This window comes from Pituophis catenifer, unplaced genomic scaffold (genome assembly GCF_029215685.1).
Source record: "Pituophis catenifer annectens isolate HBS135680 unplaced genomic scaffold, rPitCat1.0.hap2 SCAF_2, whole genome shotgun sequence".
NCBI lineage: Eukaryota > Metazoa > Chordata > Lepidosauria > Squamata > Colubridae > Pituophis > Pituophis catenifer.
In genome coordinates, this window is record NW_027256882.1 from 115,033,607 (window position 1) to 115,057,363 (window position 23,757).

Below are 23,757 nucleotides of genomic sequence, written 5' to 3' on the forward strand. Positions count from 1 at the left end.
TAAAAATACAGGCTGGAGATACAATAAGAGGAAATATTAGGAAGAAGGAACAAAGCAAAACAGCACTGAATAAAATAAGATGAGAGACACAGGTAGCAGGACAGGAAAGGAATGGAAAGAGACCAGGCCAGTAGCTATTCCCTAGTAGCAGTTCAGCCTACTTTCCAAAGGTACCTAGACTTTGTAGCTGCAATTTGCCCGTCTATCTTCTTCTTTGGTTTTTAACAGATTAATTTATTCTTATCAGCAAAAGTAACATCCAAACCTACTGTAAATAGGATTTTGAGGGAAATCCTATTGGATAAACACGCTGCTCCATTTGGAGGATTATATCATAATTTTCATTATAATTATTACAATAGCAGTTACCAGCTATAAATGATCTTCAAGAAACTGTTCTGCAAAGAAAAATTTGTCCAATAAGAAGCCAGGAAAAAGAGAAGTAGTCTTATGAGATTTTTTTCCCCCAATTTTCACAAGGTTTCTGTAACCTCAGCCATTAATATGCCACTTGACAGTCATTCATCCTTCTTCATTCGTTCTGCATCACTGCATACAGTAAATGTAAAAGTATGATATTTTCTTCTGAAATAATAAATTCTGGGCCCATTAATTATCCTGGCTGCCAACAGCAATCACATATATTGTTTACAGAACAGATTGACAAATCAGGGTTGAAATTAGGTATGGATTTAGAATTGTTTCATTCACATGCTAAGTACATATTATATCTCCTTATAAATGAATATTATTATCTTATTACTACCTACTTATGTTTGAAAATAGTATGTAATATGTAGTATGTAATATTTACCCTACATCAATTGGAACCCTACAAGATGAAACAATCAGATAGGCAAAGTGCCCCCGGTTCAAATGTATTAATTTATGTTTGAAAAAGACTACAACCCTTAAAAGTTTGTGGTAGATCAGGACTGATTGTGATCCATAAACTTAACTTCATCCTACCTTATCTTTCCTAATTTGTGTGTTTTAAATTTTAGTTGATTTTAAAATACCCTTTACATTGTATTTCCATATATAGTAATAACATTGAGCCCTGGACATATAATTAATAATATTCTACCCAAACTTCAGATATGTTAAAGCTGTCAATTTTCTTGATCAGGAGAAATCTCCAACTCTTACAAACTTAGATGAACATGAATTCAACTTGTTCAACATCTTCTAACATTCTGCCATTACAATTAGTACAATAAAAATATGTGTATGCCAATATTGAACTAAATTAGACAATTTTATGGATTCAAAATAATTGTGTGCTTTGATTAAGGCTTTTGGATGTAGACAATATTTGTAAAGTTGTAGTTATTATCAACCTCTAGATAGTGTGCAGTGGCCAGCAACAACAATATTTACATATTTTAAATTACATCTTAGGATTCTATTTAAAAAAACTTGCAACAAGGGCAAGAGGCATGCAATAACTAACGAGAATGATTGTTGTTGAAGCAACAATGGCTTGTCCTTCATTATTTTTTGTGTTACGGCTCATTTCCATTTCCTCTTCAATTATTTATTTTATTTTATTACTCAACTATTTTTAAGGTTGCTTTCTTACCTTAAAATTTTTACTTTGTGTTATGTAACATCCATGGAAAAGGTCTAGTTTTTTCTTTTCTTTCCAATGACATCTTTGGGAGACCTGAAAAAATAAACATAATTTATTATCAATTTTGTGTGCCCTGCCTCCCAATAAATGTCATTCTCTTGTTGGTTAACAATGACATTAAAATCTACACATTTAAAACAAGTAAAAGAGCAAAGCAGATAATGCAATCACACTACCAATCGAAAAAAGCTGCTAGCAATGGGAGGAAGGACATGAAATTAAAATGATGGAACTGATATTCCTCTTTTTATTTAAGGCTTTTCCCTATTTTGGGGAATGTTTGAAAACTAAATTATTAGTGTAACATATTGTTGATCAATTGGATTTTTATTGGTCCAAAACAGCTGTTCAAACACATTTGTATAGTAAACTAGAGATAACTTAAGTGTATAGATTTGTATGTTGTGTGTACATGAGCATGAATTCATATAGAGTCAATCCAAATAATCTTTTTCTGTGTGAAAATACAGACAAGATATAAAGTGGGTCCCTTTAAGGAAACTTTGCTCTTCTTATTTAATTTTAATGTATGAACTCTTGCCAGTAATTCAACTCATGAACTCTCAGCATGAGTTTGTCTAGGGCAAACTTCTTTAATCAGTCATGTCTGTGGTTTTATATCAACAACTTTAGTTTATAATTTTATCCATCAGTATCCCATCTGCTTTTTGTCCTCAGTAAATCATTTTTAATATCGACTCCTTTTCTAAAACATATTTATGTTATCTGTAAAGAAAAAGTCAACATCCAGAATTATCTTTTGATCATTCTTTTTGTAAATAATTTTCTTACTTTCTCTCTAGGGGCCAAATCCAACTAATATTTTCTTCTCCACAGGAACAATTTCTAAGCTTTAAGTAAAAACTTAAAGTCAAAAGCAGTCTCACTTAACCTTTAGACCATTACCGTAAAAAAATTATTCTTGAACTTCAAGGGTTTCTGAACTCTTAAACCTTATATTAAAACAGAACTTTTACAGAAAGATGGACTTAAAAATATGTTCAAAAGCCATTGAAATGGACATTTCTTAAATATTTCAATTTGTCTAAAAATTTGCAACCATTACCTGTTTAGAAAGTTTAGAAATTTTTCTAAAAAGTCAAAGAGGAACATCAACATCATCATATTGAATATGCCAATCAATTCAATATAATACCTAGTATTTATTTCATTATTTTCCATCTTTCCTTTAAAATTCTTAAGAAAGGATCATCCCTCATTTTATACTCACAACTACAAATCTATGAGTTAGGTCGGGTTATTCAATTTCTCCCAGCCAAAGTCACCCAATTAATTCTATGATTGAGACGATATAAATCTTGAGTTTTACCAGGTCCAGTTAACTACAGTAAAAATTACTCTGCAATGGTTCTCAACACCTGCTGGAATAAACTCACTAATCTTAAGAAGTTCATAGAGATAATATTGATTCGCTTGATAAAAAGTCTTACTGTATTAATGTTTTAGTTCCATACCCATTTATCTGGGAATAAACCCTACTGAATTTAATGAAACTTTGAAAAGTTCCTGTTGTAAATTTCCATATTCTTTTGGGAGTAACATCCATTGTTCAATGGTGTTTATTTCTTAGTAGAAGTATATAATATTGTACTGTAAATAAAATTATTTCTAATTGTTAATTAAACACCTGTTCTTTAAAAATGTTAATATTTTAATAATTCTGATATTAATATTATCAGAATTATTTGAATGATTTCCTTATTCCATAATCATAGCAGGGAAATTATGATTATCTACAAAATAGGATATTTAAACTCTTAGCTTGCAAAAATAGCAATGCATTAAATACTTAATATATAGTCTAAGAACAAAATGCAAGAATAAAATGGTAATACAGATAGTCCTCAATTTACAACCACAATTAAGCCCAAAATTTATGTTGTTAAGTGAGATATTTGTTAAGTGAATGTTGTCCCAGTTTACAAAGTTTATGACCTTTCTTGCCACAGTTGTTAAGTGAATCACTGCAGTTGATAAGTTAGTAACCTGTTTGTTAAGTGAATCTGGCTTCCCCATTGACTTTGCTTCTCAGAAGGTTGCAAAAAGTGATCACATGACGTTGGAACACAGCAATGGTCATAAGTATGAACCAGTTGTCAAGTGGCTGAATTTTGATTACATAATCATGGGGATGCTTCAAAGGTCATAACTGTGAAGAAAGGTCATATGTAACTTTTTTCAGTGCTGTTGTAACTTTGAATGGTCACTAAATGAACCGTTGTAAGTTGAAGACTACCTGTAGAAAGCTAAAAGTTGCTTGGAAAGTTATTGAATCAGAATGTAATAATAAGAGTAGCATCTCCTCTATAGAATTGGATGCAACATGCTTTCTAAGACAAAGAGAGGGGTGACTGTGGAGTGGAGAATAAATAAACAGAAATTGAGAAAATATTAATGTGTATTCTGATGTGTAGTCTTTTTTTCATTATCCTAACTTGCATTTTGTAATCAGTAATAAGACCATCACACACAAATTTGTCTTTTCACCAAAGGGAAAATAAACATTTGCTTTTTATGTAAGGTATAATGGCTTCCAACCAGAAATTAAATGAGATACAGATCCAGAGTTGCCTGGAGATTTTCAGACGAGAAGCTTGATAAGTTACAGGAATAGATAGGGATTCTACATTACTTACATTCAAATTAAATTTAACCATATTTTATCTGGAGCTACACATTAGATCTTGTTCCAAGCTGCCCTGAGTGGTGAAACTAGATTGAGGATTGCTAAAAAAAATCTTCTCTCCTTGTGCCCGGTCTCCTTATTCTGTGGCTATCTACTTCCAACTTCAATTACCTTTTTAGTTAATCCTGATCCTCTATTTACTTCCCATGCATTAAGGTAAGGCTATGCATTGAAATTCTTGCATAACTATAGGTACAAAAAGAATGGGATTGTGAATACTGGCAGATGTTGGCAGATATCAGAGACCGACAACTGGTATTAAGAACTGGATTTATAAATCAAGGAATTTTCTTCTAATTGTACCAGCATAAAGAAAGGAGTCATGTAATTGGACAAATGTCTTTTTCCCTTTCTTTTTTTTAAACCCTATTTAGAGCACTCGGTACAAATCCTTTACATTGCGACTGCAGCCTGCGCTGGCTTTCAGAGTGGGTAAAGGCAGGCTACAAAGAGCCCGGCATTGCACGATGTAGTAGTCCAGATGACATGACCGACAGGCTTTTGCTAACAACACCAACTCAGCATTTCCAATGCAAAGGTAGGTATAATTCTTGGCCCTGTGCTCTTAGATAGGAGACCATCAGGAAATTTCAGTAGAGATCTGAACTAGAAAAATAGACTTTTTTTTAAAATTGTGCAAGGCGGCAATTGCAACCCACTTTTCTACTACTTCTAATGGAAAAAACATGGACACATTGGACACGGCCTAAGAAAGGCTTTACTTTTGACTGCAAAGAATTGAAATTTGAAAGTTAAAGAAGAGAGGTAAAGAATTAAAACTTGGTGATGACAGCGGGCCATGATTCAATCCTAATTTGCCTTCATAATCTCGAAACTAAAGAGAAGCTACACACTTCTCTTCTGCCTAAAAATTCCCTGTTTCCAAAAACAGTACTGCAATATACACATAGTGCTTTCTTTTAATTTTGCATTTCCATTGCCTTTAAATCTACTGTTTTCCTGTATATTAAAGGATTCTCTTTCCTTTCCAGTATTTGTGATGTTCCATTTTCTGCCCCACTGATCATTACAGAGCCACTCATATGCCTGTCAAAGACAATTATATTAAGGATCCAGGTGATCCATGAGAAAAGATTTGTGTGTGGGGGGGAGGGAATGACAAGCATGTATCTTCAACTCAGAATTTTACTGAAATTTATATCAAACTTACATCAAAATTGTTTTTTTCTGAAAATTGTGGATTTAAAAAATATATTCAAAGTGAATAAAGTTTACCATTCAAGTTCAATAGCGTTCATGTTTGAAATGTGTGGGATTTATTTTCTCTGCTTGACTCATTTTTAGTTTATTTATCTATTACACATTCAGTCATTCAGTCATTACAGGAGCAAAAGGTGATGTACATCATTCCCATTTCCCCATTGTGAGATAAAATAACTTTATCTCATGTCAGAACTTCATCTTGACAGAATGCTCCAAAAGATAGTACAGGGATGGCTTTGAAAGAAATGTGGCAATTCTTTGTAACACTTGAGCTTAACCCTTAGCATTTTCTTAAAACAGGAAAGTGTGGGGGTTTCTAGTGTTTCGTGACCCAGGCTACCTCAAAGGGCTGACATTTCTTTCATTCATTCATTTTGCTTTTATAGCCTGATAAAATGAATCCTTCTTAAGATAATATTTTTTGCAAGTTAGCTTTGTTCCAGCACAGTGTTTGTACTTGAAGTGCACTAACTAAGGTCACTGATACATAATATAGTAGCAGCACTTAAACTTCCAAGAGAATATTTCTTTTTTTTTTTTTTTTTTAAATGTATTTATATACATGTGTTTATATGGACCATGCACCAAAGATTGAGTAATATTCTTGTATATGAGGCGATCTCTTGAAAATGTTTTAAATAGTTGTCAAACTTTTTCAGATGTATTCTTGTTTTATTGCAGGAGCTGTTGACATCAGCATTGTGTCCAAATGTAACCCTTGCCTTTCTACTCCCTGTAAAAATAATGCGACTTGCAACAATGATCCGGTGGATTTTTACCGATGTACTTGCCCATTTGGCTACAAGGTAGGATAACTGATAATAGATGGATTTCAGCATTGAATAGCAATAGCACTTATATAGTGCTTTACAGCCCTCTCTAAGCAGTTTATAGTCAGCGTATTTATTTTTATTTTTATTTTATTTTTTTATTTTTTATTTATTTATTTATTTTATCAAGCATATATAAGATTACAGATATAAGTATAAGATTACAGATATAAGTATAAACATGATTATGAATACATGAAATGGATACAAATAAATAGGGACGGTAGGTATGTTGGTGCGCTTATGCACACCCCTTACAGACCTTTTTATTGCTCGCCAATAATCACATAACACAAGGGAAAAGATTGCACTGAAGAGAAATGAGTGTTGTTCGAGCTGCACAGTGAACAATTATACTATACGTGATCCTGCATCTCAAACACTTGTTTTTCTGAAGTGAGTGTAGAGATCTTTACAAAGCAGAACAAAGTAGGTTCTATGCCTGTGCATGTTACATTTGTTATAATGTGTGCCTAAAGACAGTATAAGATTGAGAAGTGAAGTGGTTACAGATCACAAGGGCTGGAAAAGTAGAAGAAAAAAACCAGCATCAAAACCCAGGAGCACAAATACAAGGAACATTGTATGAAGCCAAGTAAGCTTGCCTCAATATCTGAAAAATATCTCTACAACTGTGCTATACGTTATTGAACAAAAGTGACTTTTGACAAGTTCAGATGTGAACATTATGAAAAGAGCATTCATTTTATATTAAGCTGTTCCCCACTAAAATATCATGCTAATTTGGTAACAATGCCTTTCTTCCTTCTCACCAGTCAGCTTCAAACATGGCTGTTCATCTGGAATCTATTACCTTGATAAATTACCCCAAACCTGTCCACTCAGCATTGTTATTCCTTGTTTGATGTAGATATGGAGTAAACTTTCTATGGAAAAGTTCACAGCAATATCAATAGGCTGTGGGAACCTTAATTCAAGTATGATTGGGCAAGACTGAGTTTTATTGAATACTCAATGGCAAGGCAATTCTATCTTTTTCTGAAACATATAATTTGATAACCACAGCAGGTCTTCAGTCACATGCATTACTACAAAGGAAATGATATGTTTAAAACCAGAGAGATGACATAATTCAATAAGTTATGCTGGATAAAGTCATGAAACCTTAAATAGAGATTCCAGTTGTAGCAACTGATGCCAGCTGTACATCGAAAATGTATATGGGCATTCTTGCACCACGTAGCAATGATTAAAAAAAATGTTTTATCCATCCATCTACATTAAACCTACATGAATATACTCTTGGTAACCTTATTGAAAGCTGATTTTAAGGGCAGCAAAGAAAAATGTGGATTAGACAATTTTTCTCTTTGACTAAGATCTGGAAGCATTAGGAATTTGAGTCTAGAGACTTTGTGAAATCAAAATCAAAAAGAGCCTTGGTAGTACAGGGGTTTAAGGCACCCTGTTATTAAGCTGGTTATTAAGACCAGCTGCCTGCAATTACTGCAGGGTTCGAATCTCGCCAAGGCTCAAGGTTGACTCAGCCTTCCATCCTTTCTAAGGTAGGTGAAATGAGGACCCAGTTTGTGGGGGCAATAAGCTGACTTTGTATAAATATATACAAAAGGATGAAGGCTATTGCTGAGCACATTGTAAGCCGCCCTGAGTCTTCGGAGAAGGGCGGCATATAAATCAAATTAAAAAAAAAATGTGCTCTTCCTCTATTAAAATAAGCTGTGTCTTTGCACATTTGTAAGAATTTTATTTATTAGAAGTATCATAGACATGAAAATAACTTTCAAAAGTATACAATCCACAGAAATTATAAAAGAGTATATAAACAAAAATATATATGCAAATTCTTCTAAATTATAGAGAAAACCACGTTTCTCTTTGGTTTTTCTCCAGTGTCATCTCTCCCGTACTTAACTGATTTTCCAGAGATGATTTTTTTTAACTGTGTAAGAAAAGAATGCTTTGGGATCTAGGATTGGGATATACCTTTTCTCAGTAAAGTTAAGAGATATCTTCATGGAACATGAAAACAAAAACGTTTCTTTTTTCAGTAGGAAGGAAAATTTTGTCATTCCCAGACTGATTCTCCTTAGTAGACTAAATCACAACTATCAGGCTGTGCCCCATAATGGGCCATGGCTGGTTTGGAAGTGAGCGGCGAGAGAGGGGCTGGTGTGCACACGTAGGCACAAGACCAATCTGATCAAACTGACAGGTTGGGGACCAGTGTACTGTTGGTTTAAGGTGGGAGTTTTAAATTTGCTTGAGTGAAAAAAAACTAAGGAAATAAAACCAGGGCTATGCATGATTCAAAAATATTTGGAAGACATACTTAAGAAGTCCACTCTTAAAATTAATGTAATTATTAAATCTATATATCCCCCTTGCCACCATTTTCTCCCCAGGCTCACTGGGAATCCTGAAAATAGTCTGGCTATTTTCATAAATAGCAGAGAAGTACTGTATTTGCATAAGATTTCCAAATAATTTCCAAGTGTGCACAGAGCTACTAAAATATCTCCCTCATGTCTTCTCTTTATATTTTTATTTTACTTTCCATCTCTCATTCCAATCCCTTTCCTTATCTATACATCCTCTCTTAAAATTATAAATCATTCATTTGACTTTTTTCATCTATCTTAGAGAATATTGTTATGTCTGAACTGGTATGAGAGAAACCTGATCCTAGTCTGCTCTCAGCAATGGTTGCTGACTAGGAATCTTTGGACCAGTCACTCTTTCTTAATCAAACCTTACTAAGCAAGTTATTGTTGTGGAGAAAATGGGAAGAGATATGTTATATATGTTGCTTTGAGTTCTTGAGGCAACATACATAAGGCAGGGCATGAATCAGATAGATAAATAAATAAATAACAGTCTTTACTACCCAGGTTGCAATTTAGATATATGGACATTGATTTCCAGAGTTCTTAGCAATGACAATGCTTATTGGAGAATTCATAAAGAATAGTCTTTGTTTTTATGTACTTTTATTGATTGTAAAATAAAGTATATAATTGAACAGGGCTCTATGGTAAAGGAAGTAGAGAAAATATAGTAAGAGATATGAATATGCTTGCACCTTTAGCTACAATTTTATATTGTATATATTGTATATATACTGTCAGATGTAAATGCCTTATTCTCTAATGTGTAAATAATGTATATATGGAACATCAGGGGTTAACTTATTCTTTGGACTTTAATGTATTCATAATTTACCACTCCCATTCCTGGCTCCACCCCTTGTATATATAAGGAGCCATCCTCCCCATTTTCATTGCTTCTATCTTGAATATTCAGCGAATATAGAATGCCTATTATGATTAAAGAGAAATATATTTAAAACTCTAACTTCTATTATCTTTATTGAGTCTGATCCTGAAAATATTGCTACAAGCTGGTAGCAGAGGATGGTTAATTGACTCAATAAGTAATAAAAAATGTCCAAGAAAGATAGGCCCAACACCAGGGCCTACAGCAAAGAAATAGAAACTGACCAAGAGACAATCAACGAATCCACTAATGCGATTTCGAGAGAATCCGAAGAATACACCACTGAAGAAGAAGAACTGATGAGTGAAAATAACGACCAGGAAGAAATCGAGATAGAAAATAACGAACTCAGGTCAGAGATATTAAAGATACTAAAAAGCCAAAAGAATGATGAAAGCCTCATCGCGGACCTCCAGGAGATGCTGAGAAACAGCGGAGCAGCGAGAGAGAAAAACGTCATTAAAGAAAAACCCAAAGATCAAAAAACTGTGAGTGAAATGACTACTGAGAAAATAGTTGTAAAAAAGAAAAGATATGACATCGCGCGAAATTTTGAATGGCAGCCATCTTGTTTTCAACGAACTTCAAAAGAGAGTGAAGCGGAGCCAATCAAAACGCTCAGTTCAAAATTTCTGGCGCGAAAAACGCTATCAGACGAAGAAAGTGAAAAAGAAGTCTCAAACTCTTCAGATGAACCAAAATCAGAAAGTGAAGACGATTTAACAAAGTCTCAAGTAAAGTCAGCAATGAAAACGCTTTTTGCTGCTTTTGGGCCAAGATTGAAAATTTCCAAGACATCAACAAAGAAGCAAGAAATCAAACCGACAACTCAAGACCTGCACGCTCCCATCCTGACTTCGAAAACGACGACACCCGAGCCCAGAGAGCCATGCCGATTCCGTCCTACACCGCAGACAGAATCGAGTGCCAGCGCACACAAGAGAAAGAAAAGAACCGTCGCCATCACCAAAGCCCCAAAAACCGAGCCAGAGACCGACTCATCTGAAGAGGAGCGGATCGAGAGAGCTGAAATGGAGAGAACCTTCCACTACGGCGCCAAAGAAGAAATGAGCAACGCGCATGTGCAAAACTACGTAGACGGCCCCGAAAGACTTGAACTGGCCAGAGAACCGCGCAGACTCGTTACAAGCATCCCAATGCCGTTCTGTAATTTCCTGCACTTGAGAGACCACGGACTGCCTCAGGTTGTAAGTAATGGACAGAATAATGTAGGGAATTTACCCAGTGACTTCCCAAAACTTAGAGTTGATGGCATTAATTTACAAGAGTGGTACCAACAGCTTCAGGTTATTTTTATGAAAGAAAATTTACTATTCTTTATAACTAGTCCTCCAAGAAGACCTTGGACTTTAAAAATAGATTGTTTACATCATAGAGCATTTTTCATAATAATTTCTAGCGTGTCTCCTGCAATGTATCATAGCATCAAACCAAACCTAACTGTATCAGAAATAATTCAATGCATGTTTAATCTATTTCACAGCGATAGCGTAGCCACAACCACAAGAATGTCTAAGGATTTCTTTTCTTCTAGAGTGAAACCAGGGGTTTCTATAAGTGAGCATTTGATAAATCTAAACAAAATAAGAGCAGAGCTGCAATTGAGGGGGGAAGTGATTTCAGATCAAACAATGAAAAGTGTTATTATCAATTCACTTGATCCATCATGGGATAGCTTTATGTCACACTTAGATACCATTAATTTGGGATATTTATCAATAGAAAGTTTATCTAACAAATTGATAGCAGAAGACAATTCAAGAAAAAATCGTTTCAGTAACCAAACAGAACACAAATCTTTTAGGAAAGTAGTCTTTCAAGATAAATATAATGAGGCCTTTAGATGCCACAATTGTGGATCCAGGGAACACAGTAGAAGAGACTGTCCCAAAGTCCCAAGGGAAAGACATAGGCCAGAATACAGGAGCAAATACAATTACAGACAATCTTCCACAGATAGACACAAATATAGAAGTCCACCAAATTACAGAGAAAGTAGAGGGGGTAGAGAAAATTCAAAAGAGAGAAAATCTGGGTCACTAAATGGGCTAAATAAACAAGACAGCACCAGAACACAACAAGATGAGAACAATAATTGGCTTATTGATTCTGGTGCAACAAATCACACCACTAACAACAAAAGTATATTATCTTCATTTACAGAAGATAAGTTTGTGATAAAGGTAGCTAATCAAGAAAAGGTTCAAGTATTAGGCAGAGGAAATGTGACCTTGCCTGGTTTAGGGAAAATAGAGGGGGTATTATTAATCCCAGAAATACCTCACAACATACTGAGTGCCATAAAACTAAGCAGAGAATCTGACATCAATATAGTTTTCTCAAAGGGGAAAGCAACTATAGAAAAGAACAAAACAAATGTAGGCACTGTGATGATAAAAGGGGGTCTACCCTATCTGATAACCAAAGAAAGATGGTTACATAACATTGATTCAAATATGGAAGATTGTATTGAAGCAGATGATGAAAATGTCAGTAACAGTGACAATGATGAATGTAAAATAACTCATGATAACAAAAGTACACACAATGAGAAGAAACCAAAAATAGGTAAACCAATTCATGATGAGTGTGCTCACATCTTACATAGGAAGTTAGGACATGCAAGCTTTCCTGTAGTACAAAAAATGACTGAACACGCAGAAGGTGTCAAAATAAAAAATTGTGAAAATTATTTGGAATGCTCAGTATGTAAATCCACCAAACTAAAAACCAGTCCCAGACCAAAAAAATCTAACAGATCAACCAACAATATTTTTGATTTGGTACATATGGACTTAGTTGGTCCATTAACTCCATCAATTACCTATAGAAAACGTTACTTCCTAACAATAGTGGATGATTACAGTCGCTATGGTTTTGTTTACACATTAAAGCACAAGGATGAAACCTTTCAGAAATTTAAGGAATTCTACAAACGCATAGAAACACAACATAATATTAGAATAAAACAAATTATGACAGATAGGGGATGTGAATTCATGTCTAAAGAATTCTCCCAATGGTTAAAGGATAGAGGGATGCTACATTTCACGTCCAATCCATTTTCTGCATTTCAAAATGGGATTGCAGAGAGAAAGAATTCCACACTACAAACCATGATTAGATGCACATTAGAGGATGCTGGTTTAGGCAAACAATTTTGGTCAGAAGCCTTACATTATTCAAATTACACTCAAAATAGGACATGGTCCAGTATTGTGAATAAGACACCATATGAGGTGATGTACAATAGAAAACCCAAATTAGCACACATGCACATATTTGGAGTTACTGCAGACGTACACATACCTAAACAATTGAGGAGAAAGGGAGAAAACGTATCCAGGAGATTAAGATTCATGGGATACGAAACTGGAACCAAAGGGTACAGATTCATTGATAATAATAACAAATTTATAGTATCCAGAACAGCTGTGTTCCATGAGCAGGCCAATTGGTCTAAATTGCACCTTAATGAAATATTTCCTAATAAAAGCAAAGATAATATATCTTGCGAGGAAGGAACAACAGAAATTCAAAGTATTAACAAAAGTAAGAACAAAACCAAAACTTGGACAAACAGTCAGCATAAAATAAAGACAGACACATTAACAAAAAAGGAAGCTAGATTTTTGCATGACAACCATAGCAAACCTGAAAGAAATATTAGAAACAATAGAAACCAAATACCAAATAAATACAAAGATTACATAATGCATATGGATAGAGAACAAATAACACCTAATACATATGAGGAAGTATTGAAACTTCCCCGTGAAGAAAGAGAAAAATGGGAACTAGCTATGGAAAAAGAGATGGAAAGTTTACAAGGATTAAATGTATTCACACCTGCGATCGCACCTAAGGATAAAACAATTATAGGTACCAGGTGGATTTATAAAATTAAGAATTTAGAAGGAGGTAATTCCTTATACAAGGCCAGACTAGTTGCACAAGGTTATGCACAAAAATATCCAGAAGACTATACTGACACATATTCACCAACAGTGAGAACAGAGAGTGTCAAAACAGCTCTCGTAGTAGCATCTGCACTCAACCTGGACGTGTTTCAATATGACATACAGACTGCATACTTACATGCAAAATTAGATAAGGAAATATATGTAAGAGCACCACACAGTCAATACACTAATAAGAACGAAATTTGGTTATTAAATAAGAGTCTGTATGGATTGAAGCAATCTGGAAAAAGATGGTACGATTGTTTGGTAAAAGTACTTAAAACCATGGATTTTAACGCCACCACTGCTGATAACTGTTTCTTTGTAAAAAAGAGTAATGATCATATTGAATTTGTATTAATTTATGTGGATGATATTTTATATATTGGAAAGCATAAAGAGAGCAGGGAAATCTTTGTAAATAAGTTAAACGAACACTTCTCATTGAAATCACTAGGTAGAGTGAACAAATACCTTGGTGTACAAATTAACAAAACAAAAAGGGGATTCAAACTTACTCAGAAAGATAAAATCATTGAACTCCTAAACAAATGTAACTTAAATAATGCCAAGACATGTGACACACCTATGCAAACTGATTTTCTCAGAAACATTGATGAATCTTCCCCTGAGTTTAAAGACAACACATTTTACAGATCAGTTATAGGTTCACTCCTTTATATATCCAATTGGACTAGGCCAGATATTGCATTACCTCTCAATTTATTGTCAAGATATGTTAGCAGACCAACCTTGTATCATTGGGAAGCTGTCAAAAGAATTTTAAGATATCTAAAAAGTACATTAGATTTTTGTTTAATATTGGAACCCAATAATGACAAAGAACCAAAAATTACTTGTTATGCTGATGCAGATTGGGCTGGTGATACATCATGCAGAAAGAGTACCTCTGGTTATGTTTTTCTATTGAACGATTGTCCAGTTTACTGGTATACTGGTAAACAAGAACTGGTAGCCACTTCTACCACAGAAGCGGAATATGTTTGCTTGTCTAAAGCTGCAAATAACCTTGTATGGTTCAATGATTTGATCACAGATATTTGGAAGAAACCTACTTTACCATTTATTATGCATGAAGACAATAAAGCGGCCATTGAAATTTCTAGATCCGATGCAATTGGACAAAGGTCCAGGCATATTGATATAAAATTTAAGCACGTGAGACAACTATCTCAAGACGGATTCATCAAAGCAATACATTGTGATACTTCTGAACAATTAGCTGACATATTAACAAAACCCTTACCTTCTAAACAACACAAATATTTAACTTCTAAATTATATGTATTATATTGTCCTGAATCTGAATGTAACTGGTGTTGTATAATGAACCGGCATTTAGAGGGGGATTTGTCAGATGTAAATGCCTTATTCTCTAATGTGTAAATAATGTATATATGGAACATCAGGGGTTAACTTATTCTTTGGACTTTAATGTATTCATAATTTACCACTCCCATTCCTGGCTCCACCCCTTGTATATATAAGGAGCCATCCTCCCCATTTTCATTGCTTCTATCTTGAATATTCAGCGAATATAGAATGCCTATTATGATTAAAGAGAAATATATTTAAAACTCTAACTTCTATTATCTTTATTGAGTCTGATCCTGAAAATATTGCTACATATACCATGGTAAGCAGAGTCATCTTGGAGTAAAGACAATTTAACTAAAGGGGACCCTAACTTGGATAAAGTTGTATTTTTATATGCATGAAATTGTTGAAGGAAAAAATAAAGTTTTTGTCTGAATTATAAAAAAATGAACAACCAAAGCTCTTTGTCGGAATGGATTTGAATATTATAAAAGACAATGGGTTCATTTTATTTTACATCTGTATAGCAGTTCCATACCACATTTAATATGACTTCTGTGTATGGGCATTGACTAGCAAAATCTTTTCCTGTATTACATTAGAAGAATCAGTCTGCGGACAATATGTTCCACAAGCATAGAAGCTCATCCTGTTAGAAAGAAATAATGCTTTCTGTTAGAAAGAAATAATGCTGTCCTTGGAAAAGAATAATGATGATTTAACTCTACAATAACTCTACAAAAAAATCAGTGTTGTGTTTTTTTTTTACAAACATACTTTGGAGAGGCAATTTTTCTAACTGATATTGCTTTGCTGAGAGGTTGATTAACCCAACAGCCTAAGACCCAGTAAGTGGCTGTATGCCTCTTTTCATATAAATGTTTATTGTTTTTATTAAATACTTTACAAGGACATAATATGGACCGCGTATTCAAAAATTGGATGATAAAATGCCTTTCACCATCCAATACCATAAGTACTCATGTATTTATTATCTTCTTGCTGTCTTGCACTGCTTGAGGGCAGGTTAAGAAAACAGAGTGAACTTTCCTGTCAGTAATAGAAAATGACTAATGTTTTCTGTTTTAACTTTTACTGATAGGGTCGAGATTGCAGCACACCTATTAATGCTTGCATTAGGAATCCATGCCAGAATGGGGGAACTTGCCATCCTACTGACACAAATCAAGACGGATTCAGGTAACGAACAACAAAGTGTGGTTAAAACCAAAGCAATAGATAAAGCAACTTGTTTTCATTACTTTGATGCATCAAAGGCTACCATACAAAACCACCCCAGAGAAATTAAACTGAAGCATGGTCTACACTGGCAAGTAAATCATTGGCCCAATCGCTTTGAATGAGAAAACTATTCAGGCACTTTACATCTTTCCTGTTTAAAACCGGAGGACTTAAAAGTATTTAACTTTGTCTTTACCAAGACCTTCATCTGAAACAAGGAATTATATTTGGGTCAGGGCTGAGTGGATTGTGTGCATGCAGTCATCCCATTTTGATTCTAATGATGTGCTCTGGAGCATATGGGAGTGTGATGTAGCAGTTCTTTACAAGAGCTTGTAAGTCAAATCTTTTCAGAGCACAAAGCAATAATTTCAAAGATTTGCAGACAGGTGCTATATTAAACTGTTAATATATGCTTTACCTATTGCCACTTCTCTTATTAAATCCCTACAACTTCCAAGTTCAAATCATTCTCCTGTTCATTGTATATTGTTTAAAGTGGAATTTTTAGGGTAGCTTGCCCCAAAGAATCCAGTTGGATTCTAAGAGGTCTCAGAAGTATTTGGGCTGGTTCAACAAATGATTCTGTCAATTTCTGTTTGATACCTGGAGTAGGAGGGCTGACAAGGTTTTTCTAAATTGGATTTTCAACATACTTCAAAGATGATCCTATAATACATGAAAGAACTGCAGGTCCTGATTTGAATCTGATAAGGCACAGCTTTAAGTATGTGTGCAGGCTTATGCTATATTAATATGTGCATCAAAGCTGCAGCTTTTTTCTCTGCTTTTATTAAACCAACAGACTCAAGGCATACAGAATTATTTTAGATTTATTTACTTGTTTATTAAATAGATTTATAGGGCCACCTAACTTATACATGATGACTCCAGGCAGCATACACATTAAAAATTAACAAAATAAAAGCCCAGAATGCACACACACACGCACACGCACACACACACACACACACAGAGAGAGAGAGAGAGAGAGAGAGAGAGAGAGAGAGAGAGAGACGCACACACACGCACACACACACACACACACACACTATGGCAGCGACAAATGCAATTTTACAAGCGACTTGATCAGCTGCAAATCAACCTGGGATCCCCAAGCTCAATGACAAAACCGTATCTTCATGGCGTTCCAGAAATGAGGCAAGGAGGGGATCAACCTTATTTCCAGAGGAATGATGTTCCAAAAGGAGGGAACCATTACAGTGAAGACCTTCTAGATTCCATGAGGTGTACTTCCTTAATAGTTGGGACCTATAACATACCCAGCCTTTCCACTCTAGTGGCCAAGTAGATGTAATTTGGAAACACAGTTTGTCATATAATCTGGTCCCAAGTCATCCAGGGTTGTGAGCAGTCTAACTTGTACTTCTGTCTCCTCCTCCCAGAATTATTTTACAAAATCCTCAGAGGATTGTGATAACACTTTATGTGAGGTTTTTGATGAAAATACCTCTGGTGACCAATCCTGATGTCGCCTTTAATGAAAAGCCAACAATGAGTGTATCTACTGACTCCTTGTATCCTCCTTAAATAGGATACATTTCAATATGTGATATCTGGGGATGTGGAGAGATTGCTGGAACAATATACTTCACCACTGGATCATTCTCAAAGGTGGCTCATAAGTTCTAGCCAGTAGAATATTAAAGATGCTATAGTTCACATCATACATCTTTGTCAGTCCTTCGAAGTTTCCAGACTAGGAAACCAAAGTTAAGAATGCCAATACTACATTTTTTATGAAGTTATAGTAACAGAATCTTGCAAGTCTGAATGTTCTTCCTTCCTCCATTATCTTTCAGAAATCTAGACAGGGTCAAGCCTGCCTGAAACACTTTCTCAGATTGTTTCTCAATTTAAAATTTCTTTTGCCTTACATTGTCTTGGTTCTGACTCTCCCTCCTGTTCCTCAAGGTTACTTTTACAGCCCGTTACAATCTCACTCTAAAAAATAGCAGAATGTATCCTTGTTTAAGGGTATCAGTTGTTAGTGCTCTTCTTAAGAAGCCTGCCTGGATCCCTCAAAGATGGGTGATTATGAGCCAGTCTGTAACTCCCATGGTTAGACAGGTAGCTGATAGGTGCTTTTCAACTGCAGACAGACCTGCAGGAAGCAAATCCTTTTGACAATTTTAAAGTGACTTCAATTAGGCTACATAATTGAGATTGCCTTGATTAGGTTGATGTATTATTTCTGTGTTGAGATTGACAGAGGGAGCACAACCTATTGGTTCTTTTTTACCTCTCAGCTTCCTTTGATATCATTGCCTCGGAAGAAAGGCATAGTTTTGTAATGGTTCCATTATTCAGTCTCCAACACTTTAATTATCTACAAGAAACCACTGAAGGAGATCAGAAGTTTTGGAATTGTGTTCTATCAGTAAGCTGATGACATCAAGCTTTATTTTTCAGGAACCGGTGTGGCTCCTCTGAATGCCTGTCTGCAAACAGTAATAGGGTAAATGAGAGAAAAATTGAAATTGAATCCAGAGAAGGCAAAGAAGCTTATTATAAGGGTCTATAATTCAGGGGAGATGATAGATCAGCTGTTCTGAATGGGATTTCATCCTCCCTGAAGAAGACTTTTGGCTACAAATATCTCTTTGGATTCCTAAATTGAAGAAATGATTAGGAACACCTTTTGTCAGCTTTAGTTGATTTGCCAACTTTACCCTTTCTGGAATATAATGATCTTAAAACTATGGTTCATGAACTGGTAACCTCCCAGGGTGACCACAGTAATGCATACTTGTGGTCTAATGAAGACACTTCTATTGATTAGGCCTAACTATTTTATTAGCTTTTTTTAAAAAAGCAATGTTTTGTTAGGGCTTTAACTGTTAATATTTATTCTAGTTATTTTACCTATTTGCTGTCATTGCTATTTTATGGTTTTAGTATTTCTACTTTAAATTTGTAGTTAATCACTGAGATGGTGATCACCATACAACATACACACATTTCAAAACTCACAAAGGGAAGCATTCATATGCACATAAGTAATGCAGAAGAAAGTCCTCTAATTACCTCATAGACGAGGCTGTGAGAGTGGACACGTTTTTAAAAGGTGCTCTCTTATTGACAAGTTATTGCCCAGACATCCAGATTCATTAGGCTCCTATCTCAGGCCACTTTAACCAGTCCTTCACTCTTCCAGAGATTTATCCATTGGCAATTATCTGTCCATTTTACAGAGCTCTTCCATGTTCAGATCATCAATCTCATCTCAACAGAATACCATAGAGAACATTTATCTTGCTGCTTGCTAGCACCCTGATACTCATAGGGGCAAGTTGATAATTATCACCAACTGGGTGAACACAATTTGTGTAGAAATGAAAATCCCCTAAGACAAGGAGTCTAAGGTAATGCTACATCTAGGGCATGAGGAGAGGTTCCTTGCTAGCTGGTTGGTCAACACATTATTAGTAACCCGAAACTATCTTGGCCTGCCAAATGCAACAGCATGACTTCAGAATTGGTAAATCCCTTCCATTTTCCCTGCTCTTCTATCCATGACTAGAAGATCATAGATTTTGCTGAGAGAGATGAACTTCTCCCGCTGTTGACTGCTAAGTCTTTATGATATGTGAAAAATCAATGTGTTCATTCAGAATAATCAGTGTTTTATCACTAATGGATCTGGCATTGCAGGTCCACCATTGCTGTCAGTTTGACTTCCTTGTTCATGCTGCATCCAGAAAAGAACTGAGGCTAGTCATTGATCTGCTTACCTTTTCCTGAAATATCGAAATTTCTCCCTTCCACCATATTTTCATATCACTTCACCATTATCCAGGCTATTTTCTATATCCCTTGTCTATTTAGACAAGACCAGGGCAAGTAGTAGTAAACTTTCTATCTCTCCATTTGCCCAAAGTTACCCTGTGGTAAGACAACCGCTCAATAAATTTTATAAATAAATATATAAATTTGCCTTTTTCTGGAAGCCATATAAATAGACAAAAAGCATGCTGCTTTCAATCCAAAGTCTCCACAACCAGCTTCAAATTCAACATTTTTGGTAGTGCTATCAAACTCTTAGTTTGGTATTCATTTTAAGTTCATTTTAAGCTTCAAGCCAGGAAGATAAGAAATCCTGGATTGATGGCCTGTGTCATGAATACATAATCTTATGGTTGATCCTGTAAGAAAGAAGTTTTTCATACATAAATAAACATCTAAACAGCTAGGCAAACAGAGATTGGAAGGAATACTTTCTGTCTCTCTTGATATCAGTCGGAGCCAAGGGGTGGTCTTATTCTCAGCATCCAATTACAAAGAATGCTGGTATTCTATTTCTCATGTAGTTCATTTCTTTTTCCATTGTGCTTCAAAATGAATCAAATCTTGGGGGATAATCCATAAGTAACATTGATGCACATGAAATGTTATATGGAAGCCGTCTTTGGAATGTTCTGTTGTTATGGCTTGTGAAAGAAATTATATTTTCTATATATCTTTCCCTCTCCCGGTGAAACATATTAATACACATGCTCAGCTGCCAAACTTGTCAAATCTTTGCTTTTATAAATTTAAGACAAAGCTATTCTCCCATATGAAATGCCAAGTGATTTAACTTGAAGGATTCTGTAATCACAGACAAGAAAAATTATCTTCTAAATAATAGCAGAGTGGTGACATAAGCCAGGAAATTCACTCTGTTTTGACTGGAACTCCATTCTGATACCCTTCCTGTTCATGCTGTGCATAAAAGGCCCAAACAGCAGGTAATACTGCTTTTCATATTTGTTGTTGTAACATGCTGCTACAACGGTGTCACTAAAAGGCGTGGGATCAGGTGAAAATCTTAAAAAGTATGCCTTTCTTTGACCTTAAATAAGGATGATTACTCCGGAAAGAAATGGAACAATTATTTATGGGGCTTATTAATATACCTAATTTTTTTTAAAAAACATTAGTTCATAAAATTCTTAGCTTGCATTGTCTATATAATAATGCTCAGAATATGGGTAACAAACAAGAAGTGTTAAAACTCTTAAGATAGGAAGGAAAATTTGATTTCCTATGAATAATAGATTGGTGGGTTGAATCCCATGATTAGAACAGAGCAACTGAAGGATATGATTTGTTCAAAGGAAGAGAAGTAAGAGAAAGGGAGGAAAAGTTGCTCTCTGTGTTAAAAGTATCAACTCCTACTCAGAAATCCAAATGAATCAATTTGACAATTCTCTGGAGGAATGAATTAAAACAATACTGTTATTGGTGGCTGCTATCTTGTAGGTGATGCTGTCCAAAAGCAAACTGCAAGGCCTAAAGGAAAAATGATCAGAAAGTTTGGGAGACAAACTTTGTCAGGCATAGTTCTTGACATGATTTGATGATGCCATTTTTATTTAAAGGACAGAGGAAGACACAAAAGGATAAACTCTTCCTAACTTGATGGTAACCAATAGAAAAACTTAGATGGTAAAGTGGAAGTAGGAAAACTTAAGATAAAGAATCCTGAGAGGTATCATGCCCTAAGGTTCAGTCCTGAACTATCTATTCTTCAATAGTTTATTGTCTTGTATGAAGATAGTGAGAGAATGCTTACCATATTTGAATATGATACAAAATTGGGTGGAAAAACTATTGTCCTGGAAGGCAGAAATAAAACTGAAAATAATCTTCATATTTGTTGGATAGAGAAAATTGCTAGAAGTAATGAAATAATATTTAGTTGAGACAAGTCTGCTGGATATATAGGATACAAAATATCTTGGAAAAGCAATTAATTGCAAACAGAAAAGAAGCACAGTCAGCTGCAAAAAAAAAAGAGTCATCACATTATAAGTGTCTCACTATAAGTATGATTTCTAATCACAGGAAATCATCATCCTGCTATATTCTGCTATGATTTGTACACGGTATTTAATTCTGGACACCATACAGGGCACCAGCATTCAGGAAAAATAAAACCTCAGAGAAATTGGAACATGGTCAGAGAAGAGCAGCAATGATGATTAGGCAACTGGAAGTTTTTATGAAGAGACTCAAAGAACTAGGAATGTTCCCTTAGAGAAAGGAAGGCTATTGTAAATACCTTTTAGGAATTCATGTTTCAAATGTTTTACATTTGTTTTCTAGCACTTTAAAGTACAGGACAAAGAATAAAGGCCTTAAGCAACAGGGAAGCAGAATCTAACTGAATATTAGTAAAATGACCTCAAAATATGAACAAGCCAGTTCTGGAATCAGTGATGTGTTTAAGAAGAGGCTATTGTCACAGATGCTTTAATCTGAATTCCTGTGCTGAGCTGGAGGTTGGATTTATTGGCTTAATGTACCCTTCCAACTGTATCATTCATTTAATGATAAATGATTTGGTCTGCAATGTTTCTTTCTCTTTGTGACCATTTGTCCTTCTTTTTATTTTGCATAAAATAATATTCATAGTAAACATTACTTGTGCCCATTTCACACCTTTTCTTTCTATCCTCCAGAAGTAAGCACATAAAGGATGCTATTTCCAATATCCTGATATTATTAATGCATATAATGTCAAGCACCAGGGAATACAGGAGATTCAGGCAGTTCAGAGGAGTATAAAGGTTTATTGCAAGCTTAAGTTCTCTATGAAAATCTGAGCTATTAATGGTCAAGGGAAATGAAGAAGAGTTAAGGCATTCAAGATAGGATGGACTTAGATCTCTTGCGGGCATTCAGGGACTCATGACTTATAATGCCTTTGACCCCTTTCTTGGGCTCAATCTCCTACATATAATTTTTTTTTCAAAATAGTAGAGTTGGTCTTAGCCTTTCATCTTGAGATATAGAATATAATAAAATTGGATATAAAAATAGCTTTTGACATAATTTCTGTTTATTTTATGACTAAGACAAATAATAGCAAAAATATACAGTCTTACGACTAAGACAAATAATAGCAAAAATATTTGCTTATCCTCTTTAGCTATCCCACCTGAAAATGATGAGCAAAAGAATCATACTTGCATACCTTTTAATTACGGCTGACATTTTAATAGTATTTTTCACTGAAGAAAATAGAGTTCAGGAATATTTCATTCTGACTGAGTCATGCCCATTGTAGAGAAACCCTTACAGCTCCTATGTTTATTGGAAATTTTGTTTTTGTAGCTGGAGCATATAATTTTGAGGGTGTTAAATTCTTCCATTTACTTCCAGTAGCACAATATTCACTTAAAAACTTTTTTAGGGGTGGGGGAACTAGGCTGATATATTTTTTACTGTGTTAATGTCCCATGGTTAAGTTCAATTTTTATGGACTATTGAATGTGTCCAATTGATATGCAGGTGCATATAGTTATTTAGCCAAAGGGCCTTAAAACATTTGCTGGAGAGAGAGAAAATCTGTTTGAATACAACAGCTGATTTGTAAACCAAATACATCTGGCCAACATATACATCATCCAAATACTAAATTACTTGATCAGAGCAAGCTAATGTAATTTAGTACTTCCAATATGTGTAGTCATATCAAAATTTACCAAAAGAGCTGACCCTAAAATAGCATTACATTTTGTACAGTTTATTTATGCC

At 34.8% G+C, this 23,757-nt stretch overlaps 1 protein-coding gene across 1 annotated transcript in view; it reads left to right on the forward strand.

Annotated features, from left to right (window-relative positions):
- The window catches only part of SLIT3 (slit guidance ligand 3), a 502,670-nt gene that overhangs the window by 417,610 nt on the left and 61,303 nt on the right, over positions 1 to 23,757 (forward strand). The window contains exons 25-27 of the mRNA XM_070934106.1: positions 4,715 to 4,878; positions 6,246 to 6,370; positions 16,073 to 16,170. Coding sequence (XP_070790207.1) covers positions 4,715 to 4,878; positions 6,246 to 6,370; positions 16,073 to 16,170 — 387 coding nt within the window. The remainder of the gene's footprint in view (positions 1 to 4,714; positions 4,879 to 6,245; positions 6,371 to 16,072; positions 16,171 to 23,757) is intronic.